The sequence below is a fragment of the Myripristis murdjan genome, chromosome 12 (assembly GCF_902150065.1).
Source record: "Myripristis murdjan chromosome 12, fMyrMur1.1, whole genome shotgun sequence".
NCBI classification, from domain to species: Eukaryota; Metazoa; Chordata; class Actinopteri; order Holocentriformes; family Holocentridae; genus Myripristis; species Myripristis murdjan.
This window is the reverse complement of record NC_043991.1, coordinates 15,282,529-15,296,601: the sequence shown is the minus strand read 5'-3', so window position 1 is coordinate 15,296,601 and position 14,073 is coordinate 15,282,529. Positions and strand designations below refer to the sequence as shown.

Here is a 14,073-nt window from a genome sequence, read left to right as displayed (position 1 = left end):
TACAACCCAGAGCTTTTGAATCCATGTCTCCCCTAACAGTTTTTCTATGATTGATTACTCTTTTGGGCCCCTGGTGTGTCTGTGTGTGTGTGTGTGTGTGTGTGTGTGTGTGTGTGTGTGTGTGTGTGTGTGTGAGAGAGAGAGAGAGAGAGAGAGAGGGACGGAGGGAGGGAGAGAGAGAGAGAGAGAGAGAGAGAGAGAGAGAGAGAGAGAGAAATTAGAATAATTAAACAAATCTGATGCATCTAAAGTTAGCCTTAATATCTCTAATCATCATTTTGGGGTTAATAATGGAATAAACACACACACACACTCACATACACACACACATGCACACACAAATGCATGCACACACACACACGCACACACAAACACACTACCCCTTTATGTTTTTGTGATAAAGTCAAATTCACAAGTAACGGAAGCTCTCTCTCCATGATTTGGGTCAAAAATGAGAGCTGTTGTGGTGCAGCTCCTGACTCCTGGCTGCCGTCCTTGTGCCCATGAAAAAGGCCCTTTACAGAGCGCCTTCTTTTAAAACACGGAGGGTGGGGGTGGAGGTGGGGCTTCAACATACATAAGAGGCTAAGACGAACTGCCAGTCCAATTTGGCACGCCATCACCAGACAATTTGCTTTTGCTCAACGTATACGAGCTAGCCAAAGGGATCTTGCCATTCATTTAGCTTGTTAGACAGTAATCTTGGTCCAACCTTCCTTGGAAAGAGATTCTGCATCATCAGAAATGAGCTCAGGCAGGTTACTCAGCACCGAGGCTTTATCCTGGATGTCGGATGTGGGCAACATGACTGTAAGTCTGTCTGAGGGCTTGGTCCTGCAGCCTGCCTGGGACTACCTCCACCAGAACCACCACGACCTCCTGAGGAGCCCTCTCTTCCCCGTGGTCCTCTCCGTCTGCACCTACTTCTTCCTGGTGGCGGTTTACACCGTGCTGGACCTGCTGGCTCCCACCTGGCCCTGCATCAACCGCTACAAGCTGCATCCGGACAGACCCGTCACCTGGTCGAACATCTGGACTACCTTGGGGGTCACCGTGTACAACCACCTGCTTTACATCTTTCCTGCTGCGGTAGCCCAGTGGCTGTGGAGGCCTCCCACCCCGCTGCCCCGTGAAGCACCCTCTCTCTGGGGCTTCTTCCTGGGCATCCTGGGCTGCACGGTGGTCTTTGACTTCCAGTATTACCTGTGGCACCTGTTGCACCACCGGGTTCCCTGGTTGTACCGGACCTTCCACGCCGTGCACCACCAGTACAACCAACCCTTCAGCCTGGTCACCCAGTACCTGTCTGGCTGGGAGCTTTTCAGTGTGGGATTCTGGGCCACAGTGGACCCCATTCTGCTTCAGTGCCACTGCCTCACTACATGGGGCTTCATGGTCTTCAACATCTATGTTTCCACTGAAGACCACTGTGGCTATGACTTCCCATGGTCCATGCATCATCTGGTTCCCTTTGGACTATGGGGTGGTGCGCCCAAGCACGACGCGCACCATCAGCGTCCTGGTACCAACTTTGCCCCGTTCTTCTCTCACTGGGACTGGCTAGGGGGCACACACATTGTGCCAACTCCCTCAAGCCACGCTGCCACTGCAGAGCCAGAGGATATGAAAGGGAGGAAAGACTAAAAGCACCGGAATTTGCCACTGCCTTTCCCACATACTACCCCTTTCTACCTCTCCTCCGTCCAGTGCCCAGCTGATCTCTCTGCTCTCATTTCTACAGAACACTTTTCTGTCCCATGTCTTCTTCTCTTGCCCTCTCTGTCTGTTTTTGATGTGATTATACTGACCTTCCCAATTTTGATGTTTTCTTTTGCTTCTTAATAGAGCACGCCTATGCTTCACACTTAAGTGGTTGATTATCAGTCTAACCTTTTTTGGTAGTGTCTGGTAAGTCATGAATAATTATATTTCAGGTCTCCTTCACATACAATGATAGTATAGATTCTGCTTTTCTATTTACTTCCTCAGTTTGATGTGGGTTTATTTGGTCTCGATGGCAATCTCAGGTCAGGTCGCTGTATTTGTGAAGGATACTGTCTATGCTATTTAAACACAAACAAAAACAAAAACCACAAAAAAAGAAACAAAAAAGAAAAAGAAAAAAAGGAGAGGAAGCAATTCCACCTACTTGTTTAAGGAATACCAATTCCTACAATAAGTCAATTTGAGTATTTTAAATATTCTAGGTCATTAAAACCATCAATGAGCATTTGTTTGTCTGTCAACCTGATCACACGCACGTACGCATACATTGTGTCTCTCGCTCTCCCTCTAGCACCCTCTCTCTTTTTCTCACACACATGAATGGCAGTCTTTTAGCTGCATCCTAGTATGATGCGTGGAGGCAATACTAATTTATCATCCTCTCTTTCAAACAAAATGCTCCTATTGGCAGAGGTCTCAAACTCACAAAACAGAATACTTTTGTTTGGACATAGCCTACAACAGCAGTGAACATATACATTTATAACTTCCTCTCCTTGGCATATCTGAGCTCTCTTACCAGCAGTTTTAAGCAAACTTTCCAGTCAATCATCAGGTGGCCTTTTTGAGTCAGTATAATGTGCCATGGGAATGAGATTCCCATGACTGTGTTACAATATTCAGTGAGTCAATACTTGACCTTTGTTTGCAGAGACTCTTGAGTTGCTCACCTACACATAAGTGCTTACACTTCAACATATTAACCAGCAGAGGTCGCTATAAATATAATAGTTTTTGATCCAAGCTTGAATCAGAAAACAGAACAACTCCATCTCAACTAAAAGCAAATGAAGAACAGTCTCTGATAAGGTTGTTTCTGTGGCTTAGCTGCACCTGTCGTGTTGACCGAAACCACAGAGTATTTTTTATCATGACATTTCCAGCATGACAGAAACACAGCCACTTCTCCTTTACTGCACGAGCAGTTCAATGAAATTACAGAGGAAATGTAGTGTATTGCAGAATTGGACCGTGTTCACAGATGTTGTTTAACTCTTATTGGAAAGGCAGCTCTCTGTGGCTCACCTTCCTTTGTTATTACTCACTAGGAAACGATACTGACAGAACTGGTTTGGCATGTTATTGCTTGGAGAGGAAGCTGACTGTTGAAACAAGCCAACACTGTTCAGAGTCCTGGTGCATACCTGTCTCTTTATACGTTATATGTGCATTGCAGAATAGGAGTCTTCAGCATAAATAAAATAAAGTTGAATCACAACTCTGATAGTGTCATCAATCTATTCTGTGTACGTATTATCACCCTTTTAGTTTGAGTCTCATTACTGACATATGATTAAGCACTAGTTATAACATGAGATACACCTTATGTGGCTCTTGTTTAGTTTTCCCACCTATTATTTTTTTCATTAATTCATACGTGTACATACGTTTATCCTGTGGTTATTATAACCTCTAGGAATGTCACACACATAGACATTGCTGAAACTGTGAAATATTTCCAGGACCATAACAAACACTTTCCATAAAAGGAAACCCTCTTGACTATGTAGGCTAGCTTAGGGCATCTGTATCATTTGTGAATTTCCACGTCATTATGTGGACAGTGATACCATAAAAGGGTAATTTTATGAAATGGTGACATGGTGAACAGTGCTACTGCTATAGAAAAGTAATATGTTTCACAGACATGTCACAGCATTATTTTTCTCCTGTAGTACTCAACCTTTTTTCACTGCTGTGCATGTACCACAAAATTAAGCTTTACCTGCAGTAGCGAAACTGAGGATCACGATCGTCTGGTGCCACAGCCCTGAGCCAAACGTACGAAATGCAAATGAATTTCATTCGTTATGACTGCCTGTGACACAAGATACTTGCCGATTTATAGTCTGGCCAAAGTGCCTGAGAACTTGTAACTGTCTGACCTTCATGGTAATACGATAGCTCAGGGACGTACTATGTTGTCATACTCTGAAGTAAAGGAAATCCACACTGTGAAGGTTTCCTACACTCCCCTTCATAACACAAGTTCACAGTTACCTTGAATGCATCATGAGAAAACAGCTGAAACAAGCAGGCAAACCTGACCGGATTTTCTGTTTCTTCATATCCTCTGTCAAATCTTATCCACACTTTCCAGGCATGTGCATGAAAATGACAACGTGCCATGATAACATTTGGACAAAGCACAACAACAGGAACGATGAAATATTTATTAAACTATGTGATACATTAACCCTCCTGTTACTGTAAAATTTACTAACTTTTTTTTTATCAGTTGGGATCAGTTTGACCAAAACAATAAATAAAACAATAAAACACCTGGAAATTATTTTAATAAAAATTGTTACGCAAGTTCATATGTCAGGTATTTTATATGTCGTGTTGACTGTCTAAATAGCTGTCTAAATGACCTTATCCACTCACCCTCCCTTATATATCAAAGTTCTTGTGGGAATCATGTTTTGCTCCCCCAAATGTCTTATGAATTGTCAGTGCTTTTTGCACCACTAGATTGTTGCACTAAAGCAGAAGGAAGTTTTTTGATGATTATAAATGGCATGTGATAGATCCTCAGTGTCACGCAAAACAACAACACATAGCTAAAACAGCCTGGGGTCACCTGTAACACACACCTATAGGTGCCAAATGTTTCCAGGACATTTAAAACAGATCATCAGAGGTGTTAAATGTTGAAGTGGGTCAAATTGAGCCAAAATTAATTTAGTTGTGACACAGTTCTTCTAAGACTGACATCCAAAGTGTTGGTAGTTTCTCCATTCTTCGCATAACAACCCTGCCTTCCACGGCTCATATAGTCAAGATCATGATGATGACTGTGTGTTTATTCGTATATGCTTGCATGTACTTGTCCTGTACAGGTTTGTGTGTCACTGTGCTCATCTTGATATGAACATGCTCCCCTCACCACATGGGCTTCTGATCCGTGTTGTGAGACTAAACTCACCAGAGGGGCTGAAAACAAGGCCTGGGAGTGGTTCTAATGTGTGAAAAGAAGGTATATACTGCTCACAGGGCGCTGACAATAGGTTAGATGAGACTCCACAACAATCATTCACTTCTCAAAGAGCCTCGAGCACTGCCTCAACCAGTCATTTAGCAGGAAACTATCACCACAAACATCTGTGTGTGTGTGTGTGTATAGACAGGGGAGTGGGGTGATGGTTGGGGTGGGGGAGGTAATGCTGATCCCTTTACCTACTCCTTATCTTGAGATAAAAGCCCACATCCATTCATTCTAGTTCACAATGCCCCCTAATCTATATTTATTGTCTTTTAGAAAACAGGCTAGGTTTTGTAGAAAAAAGGTCTTCGGGTAAGTCTTCATTTTCATTTGAAAACACAGATTTGGTTTTAACTAAGCTACAAACTGAATGTTGGCTCCAAATTCAGGAATGGGGCTGCATTCACAACTATCAAAACAGACTGAGAATCTCAGCTTAAAAAAAAAAAAAAAAAAAAAATGTCTGACTCAGCCATGTGTTGAAAGTGGGTTTGGTTGGAATTGTCATTGTCCTCCTAGGTTATTTTTACATAATGGTAAACCTGTGGCCTGACACTGAAACTGCGGGGGCAAGAACCAAAACGCAACAACAGTAATCCAGGAATAGCCCGTTTACATGCCTCTGTGTGACTCTAACTCGATTCTATCTGTGAGGATCAGCATGTCACTGGGAACACCAACATGCCCCATCATGCATTTAAACATTCTTGAAGCTCAACCACCATAACCCCCTTTCTGGGACAAGAAATCAGTACGGAGGTTTTCGCCAGGAAATGATGTGAAGAATACTACAACCCCTCACCCATTTACACTTGTTTTGATACTAAAAGCTCTGATCTTGAAGCTTTCTTGCACTCAAAATCACCAGCACACATTCCATGAATTCCTAACAACTTGTATTTCCACAAGACATAACAAACAGCCCATGACGGTGAATCTCGTCTCAGTCTTCAGCGACGTGATGAAATTGAGAGATGACTCACCCCCCAACACTGGCATCTTGATTAGGTTGCGCAAGAGTAAAAAAGTCTCAAAGAATCTACAAGCTGTTGTTTTATCATTTATTTACGACATAGTGTAACAAACAAACATATTTTGACGACACTCAAAAGTTGCACAAAATTAAATCGACACAATGGCACATGAGGTTTAAAAAGATTAAATAAAATTGTAGCTTACATGCTACACTTGTAAATGGGCAAGGAAAACAGGGAAGAAAGAAAAGGAAGTTTTTTTTTTTTGTTTTTATGCCAATTTGGCCAAGGCCACATTGTTGCATTACGTTTTGTTTTGCTGTCAGAACACCCTGCAACTTCCTTCCACTGAATACACAAATTAATTTGCCCATTTCAATAAAGTTATGTTTTTGGCTTTCACTAGTCTTTGGTTATTTAAAAAAAATGCCACACACGACGATAGATACCATAACTGCGCAGCTGTGGGTCTTCACGGACCTAAAACTTTTTTTTTTGTTCATATAAAAATCAATTATAACGTATCCTTGTCTTTCACATTTCAACTTTATACAACTGTTGATGACATTAAAAAAAAAAAAAATACACATTTCAAAGATTGTCTTGTTGTCACCCCAGCTCAGTCATTTTCAACGTTAAATATTCTAAAAATATTGTCCGAGCACACATTTTGCTTCTTGCAGAGCTGGGATGATGGCTCGTCTTAGGTGGTTATCTGATGCTTTGCAGATACCAAAGCATTATAATTATGCTGTCATTGTTTATTCCTTCCCGGTGCTGCAGAGGTGTGCACAACATGACATTTGCAGTGCACCAGAGCACAAGCACAGGCACTTTGAGTCTTTTCTCTTCTCCCCTTGACTAGCACGTGCTGCTCTCTGTATTCCCTGTGTCTGACATGTAGGACTTGCTCTTCTTGGAGTACTTCATGGAGCTGAACGAGACCCTCATCCTTTCCACAGTCCGGCTGCTCCTGCACAGCAGAGTATTCTTCACATGGTTTCTAAAGTCCTCTGACACAAAGTAGTAGATGAAGGGGTCCAGGCAGCTGTTAAGGCTGGCCAGGCACAACGTGGTGATATAGAAGGCATAGTAATTATTGTGCCTCCCGTACCGGAGCAGGGAGTAGTGCACCACCAGCATTATATTGCTGGGGATGAAACACACCAGAAATGTCACCAGCACAGTCACGATCAACACTATAGCTTTCTGCCGGTTCTTTGCTGCTGTGCTGTCCACCATGCTGTTCCCAAGGGTGCGCAGTAAAAGGATGTAGGCCACAACAATCACTATACACGGGACAAGGAACACAAACACAGCGGTGAGGATGAAGTAGTAGTAGAGCAGCTGGACATCGGTGAATACATCTTCATGAACATCCTGGGCAGGAGCAAGCAGATTTTTTTCTTTGACCGTTTGGTTGACAGCGTTGACATCATGGCAGGTGATAATGTTGAGGTCTTTGATGGTAGCAGTGTGGTTATAGAGATACAGAGGGGTAGCGGTGAGCCAGATGAAAGCCCAGATGGATACGGAGATAATAACAGCCACTTTGTTGTTCTTCCTCTGCTGGGATAGAGGGTGGGCCACAACCCAGTACCTCTGCACACTGAGGCAGGTGATGAAGAGGACGGAGCAATACATGTTCCCGTAGAAGAAGCTCACCAGGACTTTGCACAGCCCCTCTCCATAGATCCAGTTGTTGCCATTAAAATGGTATGCAATCTTGAGAGGGGTCCAGATGACAAACAGCAGGTCAGACAGAGCCAGGTTGGCCATGTAGATGGATGCGGGGTGCTTTTTCTTGGTCCTGAAGAGGAACACCCAGATCGCCATGGCGTTGGTGGGCAGCCCCAGGACAAATACAATGATGTAGATGACTGGGAGGAAGACTGTGGTCAAACTGCTCTTCAGTGCATCAGCCGTGGCCTTGTCCACAACAACCTTATCTGAATCAGGGTCCTTATATCCAATAAACCCACGTCCTTTCCCTTGAACAAACAAAAACAATTTATTATAGCATTTCTACAATCCAACCAAATAATTAGTTCAAAGTAACCAGTAAGGTAAAGTTCGGTGTTTAAAGAGATTGCATGATGTCTCATTTACAAGGCTATCAAATTTCACCCTTTATTCCTGGTTTGTCGGCATTGTAGTGTTGCCCAACCGCGTCTCAGGCGCTGAAATATTTATCTTAACTCAGCAAAATATCAGCTTTAATCCACCAAACATTTAACATTCTGACTTATGCCCCGAAATGCTGATAATTTCTGATTATCCTGTCACCTAGGTGCATTTAACCTCAATATCTCTATTTAAACAATAAGATCAGCCGCACTTCCGACCTTACCTGGAATGGCATTTGAGGTATTAATCCAGTAGAGTATCAGCAGAAGCAATCCCTGTAATCGTGTTAAGGCCATGACTATTAACTTTGTGAACTCAAGTCACTGATTGACTAAGGTTTCGACTGGGCTTTTTCTTTATATGTTGGACAAATTCGTCCTTAGTGAAGACACACCCTGAAACTACCTGTCTGCGTGTTACGTCAAACCTGTCACGCCTTCCGCTGTACAAGGAGAATGATGTGTTCATGGCACATGGGAAGAGAAAAAAATCACAGCAGTACGTAAAGTCACGTAAGCTAATGTTACAGGTCTCCAAGGCTATATCAAAAGGCAGCTAAAGCCATTAAACGGTTAATTTGACAAAATGCGCTCAGTTTTTTGACAGGTCGTTTTTTTTTTTTTAAGCATGCGAGCTGAGAGTAGTTTTCAATCTGGATTTACTTATGTTTAATGGTCACCATTACCCAGGATTTCCGTAGTATTATTATCTCCTCCTCATCAGATAACTCAGTGGCCACTTTATTATTATTAGCTCTAACTGCACAGTCTAATGCAACCCAATACAACTGTTCTGCCATAAAGTTTACTTTTATGATGTCTGTATCGCTCAGGTTTTCTTTTGGCATTGAGCTCATAGTTCGCGGTGCTGTTGTTCTGGACTGCATTTTATTGAGAGGTGTTTCTACTATTCTGTCCTCCTCGTGAATATAAATAGGGAGGACAAAAACATAATTTACACATTCTCTACAGTGTCAGCCAAAACTAGACATTATAAACTTTCTTAAAAGTTGGAGTTTATGGCAGAGCTGTTGCATAAGAGTGTGTGCACATATCGGAGCTTTCAGGAAAATATCAGGTTTCCAGTTGGAAGTACGAGCCGGATATTCAGCGCTAAAACAGACGCTGGTGTTTACGGTACCTGAACGCAGCACAAAAGGGTCGCGTCTCGATGGTAACCCTAGATTTGCAAAATACTCGCGGGATTTTACACCATTACCCTGACCTTAACCCTAACGCGAGAATTTTGCTAAACTAGGGTTACCATGTTGACACGACCGCATAAAATCTCGTCTCTCGAGTAAAGGCTATTAATAAATATGTTTCTACAGGAATTTTTAGCGTGTGTATGCGTGTGTATTGCACTCTGCAACTATAAAATGAAAGAAAAGCACACGAATAGGCTGTAAAGTAGACTGGATGTGAAATTCGTAAAGAGACACAGTCAGACCAATAAATAAATATTGAACCATCACCATATTACAAGTTAAGCAAAACACTGTACACTCGAGGGCAAATTTGGGAAAGGGAATGGATTGGACTAGTTGTTATGAGTAAACATGAGAAAAAGTGCTGTATATGTTAAAAAAAAAAAAATCAAATTCTAATCTAAATATATATTATTTAGGGTGTAGTCTATGTATGGTCTATGTATGCTAAAATCTAAAAAAAAAAAAAAAATATTCAGACCGGAGGAAAATGGGACAAAATATAATTGTACAGCATACGTAACAATGTGTGAGGGCTAAGGAAGCAGATATGTGAATTGATCAAGTGCAGTATACATAAACATAATGCACATGACACACAATTGTTTAAAAAAGAATCACTTCATATAATTATACTAATACTACTTAAAATACTAATCAAAAGTTTTCCAAACCAGAGCTGGCTGTTGTCTTGAGGCCCTGAACAGGATTGTGTTTAGGGCCCCAAAACACTCCAACCATAACCATCAAATTATTCCCACTGTTGACAATAATGTTTCAACTATGTGGCCCTTCTTCAGTTTGTAGCCTTAAACAATGGCATGCAGTGTTTACAACAGCTCTCCTCCAGTCACACAGTGCTTTGCCAAGGAGAAAAAAAAATGAAGGCAGATATAATCCTCCACAAAAGGAGTAGAGGCAATGTAGGAAAAATATGGCGAGGCAAGTGCTGTACAGGATGTTAAACACAATTAAGACGAGGTCAATACATAAAAGTAAGTCTATAAAAATGAATTTTTAACCACCATAAGCTCTTTGGACCCTGGTGGCACAGCCTGATTGTGATCTTGTGTTTAAGCACGGGGTCTCAGGTTGTGATACAGAGCTTGGTGCCAGATTTACCCATGCTTTGATGTGATAGGCAAAACCTTAAAATAATTTGAGTGTAAAAATTAAAGTGATGTAATCTTATCTTTCTGTTGCAGAGGGAGCTTTTCCAGCTGTTAGTGAAAGTTGAAAACAAGACCGAGGCGACAATGCAGAATTGCAGCATTTTGGGCAACAATACAGAAAAAGCATGGGTGACTGTGCCGTATCCACAAAGTATCACTTGATAAACAGAAGTTGAACATTTGATAAATTATCCTGTGTAAAAGTTTTGATGAACACACACACACACACACACACACACACACACGCCATGCATCTCCTCAGGGCTCAGTGATTCCTCTTCCTTCCTAAGAGTGAATCTTCTTATCGTTACATCACGGTATTTGTTATTCTTGGATTGAGGAAGCGACATTTCTGAAATCACACTGGCTGGGTCCAAGGTACAAGTACATGGTAAGGAATGCCTATACTAAAAATAAAGAATTTACCCTTTCCCATTAACAGGATAAAGGCAAAGACAAAGCATCAAATGTCAATAAGAATTCAGTATAAGGAACAACCCAACAAAGTTTTGGACATATACTTTTATTGAAAAGTTAAAATAAAATCAAAAGGAGTGCCAAAAATATATATGCACAAAATATATACATAGCAAAATAATTAAATATATGGCTTATGTGACTAAAAAAAAATCAGTGCATGTTTTGCTTCATGAACACTGTGTACTGTCTCTACTTTTGGGACCGTCATGAAGTCTTATGGCACGTCATTGGCTCCAACAACAAAACAAAACAAACTAAAAAAAAACAAAAATGTAAAAACAAAAATAAAATTCCTTAGATCTAAATTCAAACAAGCTAAAAGACTTGGACACACTTCAAGTGAGCTGTGCCAGCAATATCAGTCACTAAAATCAATTAAAAGTTATCTGAAGCAGAAGATTGCATCAAACGTAATGTAAAAAACACCCACTTTAATCACTCAATTCCCGTATTTATATCTTGAATAAAAAGCTTGATATATATTTACACCCCAAAAAGGAGGTTATTGCCACACACAGACTAACCCTGAGATGGAGGAACTCCAAGTATAATAAATAAGTACTTGAGTAAGGGGTCAAACAATTTCACCTCTCAAATCCAACAGTGCACCAGCCTGCTAGCAGCTACTGCTCTGTGTATTCCCTGAGTCAGACGTATAGGTGCTGCTCTTCTTCGAGTACTTCAGAGCGCTGAAGGACACCCTCATCCTCTGCACTGTCCTCTCGCTCCTGCAGATCAGCGTGTTCTTCACATGCTCCCTGAACTCCTCCGAGATGAAGTAGTAGACAAACGGGTCCACGCAGCTGTTGAGACTGGCCAAGCACAGCGTGGTGATGTAGAAGCCGTACCAGTTGTTCTCCGCTCCATGCAACAGGAGGATGTAGTGCGCCACCAACATGATGTTACTGGGCGTGAAGCACAGCAAAAACATGACCAGGACGGTGATGATCAAAACTATGGCCTTGCGTCGCTTTTTGGCAATAGTGTCGTCCACCATGGAGTTCCGCAGAGATTTGAGCATGAGGACGTAAGACACAATGCATACGATGGTGGGCAAGACGAATCCCAGCATGGCCATGGTCAGGAAATAGCCAGCTGCTATTTTCTTTTGGCTGGGCTTTGTCACATCATGGCAGGTGACGATGTTGAGGTTTCTTACCTTCACTGTTTGGTCGTACAAGTAGAGAGGCGTCGTGATAAGCCAGACCACTGCCCAGATCGCAACAGACACACCGATGGCTACCCATTTGTCCCGTCTCTGCCTGGACAACGGATAAACTACGCCCCAGTAACGCTGAACACTTATGCAGGCAATAAAGGCGACTGAGCAGTACATGTTGCCATAAAAAAAAGCAACCAGGACTTCACACAGCCCCTCTCCGTAGATCCAGTTGTTGCCGTTGAGGTGGTAGGCGATCTTGAGGGGGGTCCAGATGACAAACAGCAGGTCAGACAGAGCCAGGTTGACCATGAAGATGGATGCCGGATGCTTTGTCTTGGTCCTGAAGAGGAACACCCAGATCGCCATGGCGTTGGTGGGCAGCCCCACGATAAACACGATGATATAGATTATGGGGAGAAAGACGGTCGTGAGGCGACTTTCCAAGATCATCTTGGATGTCGGGCTGAGCCACACCTGCCCATCCTGTGTCTCTGTGCCACTGAGTCCTCTTTCATCTTTGTGGTGGGACAGAAGTATGAAAAGCAGAAATATGTTAGTTTTCCTGTCAGTGACTCACTGTGATTTGCTAGAATGTGAAAGTTAAGAGTGAGTACAGTCAGCACCTATTATTCCTTTGACCTGTGTCCACTCTGACTTGTTTGCTGTAGCTTAGCCTATATGTTTAAATGTGGACTTGATTTATTGGCTGCATGAAGGCTGATCCATTATCTATGAAGCCTATTGTTTTTTGTTTTTTGTTTTTGTTTTTTAAATAAGAATGAATTCTGCCAGATTTTATTTAGAACCACAATCAGGGTCAAAGGCAATAAAAACAAATGTACAACTTATGAATCATCGAATAGGTCTATTGTGCGACCTTATGTATTAAGTACAACTCAAGTAAGGATAATATATTCTTTGTCCAAAACACACGATCAGCAGTGGAAAGAGCAGACAGGAGCAAGCCTTACCTTTCTGACACAGACACGTCTTTAAGCAAGACACAAGCAGCAACAGGCAGGTCCAGCGTACCATCCAGATCATACTAGAGCTCCGAGTTTCAAAAAATGGAGTTGACGCAACGGGTGTGGTTGCAACTACTACCCGTCTCTCCCGGACAGGTGGTTTTGATACCTGCGTGATGTCACTGGTGTCGGTGCTGCGCATGTGCGAGTGTCAGAAGAGCTAGAACACAAGCGAGATGTCTCACTCGTGAACTGCATTCGTCGCCAAGTCTGGAAAACAAAACAAAACAAAACAACAACGCCGTGCTGAATGGACGAAGAACTACAGGCTAAAACCGAAACCCGTGGCCAGTGACCCTGACCGCGTTTTGAATGAAATACTAAAATAATAAATTCATTCTTTCATTACTGAGATTAATTAACCTAACAATGAGTGACATCCGACATATTTATACGCAATGCACAAAATGCGTATACTTTTTTTTTTTTTTTACATCTAGGATTAATGCACATATTTCTACATAATACACATCCTTTTTTTTTTTTTTTTTTTTTTTTTCAAATTTCTAAAGCACGTATTTTTCTATTTCTTATTCCTTTTGTCTATTTCTTTTAATTTCACTTTTTCTTATATTCTTTTCTTGATAATTTGAGCAGCTGCCACTGACCCAGTTTGCACTCTGAGATCAGTAAAGTATTTCTGATTATGATTCTGGTCTGGAGCCAAGGAATCATAATACATTAAATACAGATGTATATATGTTTCTCTCTTTTCATGTTGATTGGTATGTTTTGTGTGGCCTGCTATTGTTCATGCGCAATGTCTGGATGACCTGCTGCTGGAACACAAGAATTTCCCAAGTTGGAATCAAAAAAGTAAATTTATCTGTCTATCCTAATAATTATGTCAACCGGAACCTGGGGGAAATATTTCTGCAACATCCCTTACCATCAAATTTCTCTGTCATCACAACATCTTATAGCAAGAGTCAGATT

General features: G+C 41.8%; 3 protein-coding genes across 3 annotated transcripts; 1 reads left to right on the top strand and 2 right to left on the bottom strand.

The window, feature by feature from the left end:
* Positions 1 to 741: 741 nt before the first annotated feature.
* ch25hl2 (cholesterol 25-hydroxylase like 2) lies at positions 742 to 1,644 on the top strand. Its single transcript, XM_030065703.1, has one exon. The coding sequence runs from the start codon at positions 745 to 747 to the stop codon at positions 1,642 to 1,644; it is 900 nt and encodes a 299-aa protein (XP_029921563.1). The 5' UTR covers positions 742 to 744.
* Positions 1,645 to 6,037: 4,393 nt separating this feature from the next.
* LOC115369534 (proteinase-activated receptor 2-like) lies at positions 6,038 to 8,506 on the bottom strand. The gene is made up of 2 exons (XM_030066167.1): positions 8,315 to 8,506; positions 6,038 to 7,955 (listed from the first exon to the last, which is right to left on the bottom strand). The coding sequence occupies exons 1-2, from the start codon at positions 8,385 to 8,387 to the stop codon at positions 6,826 to 6,828; spliced, it is 1,203 nt and encodes a 400-aa protein (XP_029922027.1). The 5' UTR covers positions 8,388 to 8,506; the 3' UTR covers positions 6,038 to 6,825.
* Positions 8,507 to 10,978: 2,472 nt separating this feature from the next.
* Positions 10,979 to 13,211, bottom strand: f2rl1.1 (coagulation factor II (thrombin) receptor-like 1, tandem duplicate 1). Its single transcript, XM_030064599.1, has 2 exons — positions 13,084 to 13,211; positions 10,979 to 12,627 (listed from the first exon to the last, which is right to left on the bottom strand). Exons 1-2 carry the CDS (start codon positions 13,154 to 13,156, stop codon positions 11,567 to 11,569), a joined length of 1,134 nt encoding a protein of 377 aa, XP_029920459.1. The 5' UTR covers positions 13,157 to 13,211; the 3' UTR covers positions 10,979 to 11,566.
* Positions 13,212 to 14,073: the final 862 nt, after the last annotated feature.

What these genes read in the sequence shown, in the direction of transcription:
- ch25hl2 (XM_030065703.1), top strand. Translation starts at nt 745, where the DNA reads ATGAGCTCAGGCAGGTTACTCAGCACCGAGGCTTTATCCTGGATGTCG.
- LOC115369534 (XM_030066167.1), bottom strand. Translation starts at nt 8,387, where the DNA reads ATGGCCTTAACACGATTACAGGGATTGCTTCTGCTGATACTCTACTGG. An exon ending in TACCTCAAATGCCATTCCAG is followed by an intron (nt 7,956 to 8,314) that starts GTAAGGTCGGAA and finishes TGTTTGTTCAAG; the next exon opens with GGAAAGGACGTGGGTTTATT.
- f2rl1.1 (XM_030064599.1), bottom strand. Translation starts at nt 13,156, where the DNA reads ATGATCTGGATGGTACGCTGGACCTGCCTGTTGCTGCTTGTGTCTTGC. An exon ending in GACGTGTCTGTGTCAGAAAG is followed by an intron (nt 12,628 to 13,083) that starts GTAAGGCTTGCT and finishes CCCACCACAAAG; the next exon opens with ATGAAAGAGGACTCAGTGGC.